General features: G+C 48.6%; 1 protein-coding gene across 1 annotated transcript in view; it reads right to left on the bottom strand.

Moving 5' to 3' along the window:
* Window positions 1–2,322, bottom strand: part of LOC113217444 (dopamine D2-like receptor) — a 223,605-nt gene that overhangs the window by 37,948 nt on the left and 183,335 nt on the right. Inside the window, exon 5 of the mRNA XM_052268511.1 lies at window positions 545–657. Within this exon, the coding sequence (XP_052124471.1) occupies window positions 545–657 (113 nt within the window). The remainder of the gene's footprint in view (window positions 1–544; window positions 658–2,322) is intronic.

Genomic DNA, 2,322 nt, shown 5'->3' with positions numbered 1-2,322 from the left:
GGAGCAGGGGGCTAATCAGCACAGGGGGGAAGTCGTGGCAAGCAGAAAAGAGAGGTGAAGCAACAATTATTGCAGCCAGAGAGAATTTGTAAAACGAAATATAAGTGCAATTATCATGTGAGATAAAGCTGCTAGAAAACAATTGATGCAGAGTTTAACAAAAAAAAAAAAATATCGAAAAAGGACTGACTGCACCCGTTTTGGAAAAGAACAATTTTCTCTCCAGCGAAGATTCTTCAACGCATAATTAGATGCAATTTTGTCTCTGAAAAGTGGCACCTAACTTGAATACAAATAACTGTTTTTGCATCTACCGTACCTAAAATTTTGCATCCGATTAAGATGTGCAGAAGAACGCAAACTAGCTTGACAGCAAAATTATTAATTATTTAGTGTGTATTTATAAGGTCATTAATGATTATAATTGTTGCTGCCTAGCATATTTTGTTGTCATATCGGCGGTTAACTCACCAAACTGGGTGAACCCTTTAAATATTTTTTGAAGATAAGAAACATTGAGAAAGTGAGTGAAGGCAATACTTACGCGTCACCGACAGTGGCGAGGATAAATTCAGTTGACTTATCATTAGGGATCACGTGACAGTCTTCAATGTCGAACGACCGATCGTTGTCTTTCATGTCGTCCTCGTCTTCGTCCTGCCAAAACAAAGACAAAAATACAAAAGTGAGTATAACGATAAATAAACACAAGACAGCCGTCTGCCGCTTGCCCTTGGCGCCCACGTCAGCTCGCCGCCCTTCCCACCAGCGGCTGGCGATCCTTTGTCGCCGTACGCCCCTCCCCCGTCCGCCCTTTCTCTCTCCCTCCATCGCCTCGCCTAAATGTCTAATTCCCGCGAAATTGCATCATTTGTCTGTAGCGGGCCGGACGCCGGGACCGACCGGGACGACGCATTCCGTTCCACAGTAGATGATCACTTTAGAGCCGTGCGCTCTACCCTACCTTAACACCACGATAGTAATTATAATCTATCGTCGCGCCTATACCTCCGCAAGGAGGAAGTTGTCACTGCTACTCCATTGCCCAAACCCCAAAGAAAGAAAATTCAACTAAATGAACCTCAAAGCAAAACGAAGCAGCAAGAGCCGCAGCCAAGAAGCCAAGCCATGGCTTGTAAGAAGAAACACGCACATGTGACGTACTCTGAATTCTGTCACACGAACGTGGGCCGCACACTCACACAAGTTGACGTCGCATACGTCACACCCCGAAATAAAACGCCCCCCCCCTCCCATCCCCGTCCGGTGCACGCGGCGCCTGTCCGTTAGGCAACCCGAACGCGAGCGGTGCGGTAATTAATTACCCTTTCGGGCAATCCGTCGCCTAGGGAACAGAGAGAGAGAGAGAGAGAGAGAGAGAGAGAGAGAGAGAGAGAGAGAGAGAGAGAGAGAGAGAGAGAACAACGCCTTATATTAAACTGAGCTGTCTGTACGCCGTCCGCACCTACGACGCCACATCTTCGTGTCGGTGCTGCAGCTGGAGGGGTCGGCGTGAGTCTGTGAGTGTGAGGAAATCCTCCACCCCTTGTCGATCCGTTACCCCCTTCCCTCCCCACAAAGAGAATGCCGCCGCCGGCATTCCCTGCAGCGGCTCGGGGAATTCCCCGCGACCGCCAGCTCTGCCTGCCCCGCCCCACCCCACCACGCGTTAAACACCGCGCAAGTCCAATTCAAATTCACAAATTCCCCCCTCTCCCCCTAAAGTCTTCACCGCGCAGCTCACCGCGCCCCCTCCCCTCTTCACTAAGTCGAGGAATTAAGTTCCTCACTTGTGCCCCATGGGAGAGCGATTAGCGTGAATGCAATTGTAATGACTCCTCAGAGATATATTGATTGTTGTCGTTCCTTAAGAAACCTGTAACACGCCCTAGGTTAGGTTGACATCCCATGACCTCTAGGAGTCTTTCTTCTGTAAGGGGTCGTCCACATATTAGGTCACGCTCTTAGGGGGAGGGGGAGGGAGGGGGGTGGCAAAACGTGACGTGGGAGGAGGGTGTGTGTGTGTAACACCGTTACGTCACATTTTTCGAGTAAAGAAAATACGTTTTTTAGCAGTTTTTATCAAGTTTACCGTACAGCGACTAGCAAAGTATCTGAGTAAGAGAGGGAGGATTCACACGCGGGCGGCGGGCAAGGCGTTTCCGAGTGTAATGCAGCGATGTCACCTTAAACACTCATTTTATCACCTATATTAAGCCTTCGCGATTTTTATAAAATTTTGTATGTTTATGCGATTAATGTCGAAAATATGACGTCACAAGGGGAGGGGGGCAGATTTTGTGATGGTGCGTGACATAGAGG

This window comes from Frankliniella occidentalis, unplaced genomic scaffold (assembly GCF_000697945.3).
Source record: "Frankliniella occidentalis isolate FOCC.00 unplaced genomic scaffold, Focc_3.1 Scaffold71, whole genome shotgun sequence".
In the NCBI taxonomy this organism is placed as follows: Eukaryota; Metazoa; Arthropoda; class Insecta; order Thysanoptera; family Thripidae; genus Frankliniella; species Frankliniella occidentalis.
The sequence above is the reverse complement of the archived record's forward strand: the minus strand, read 5'-3'. Positions and strand labels throughout refer to the sequence as shown.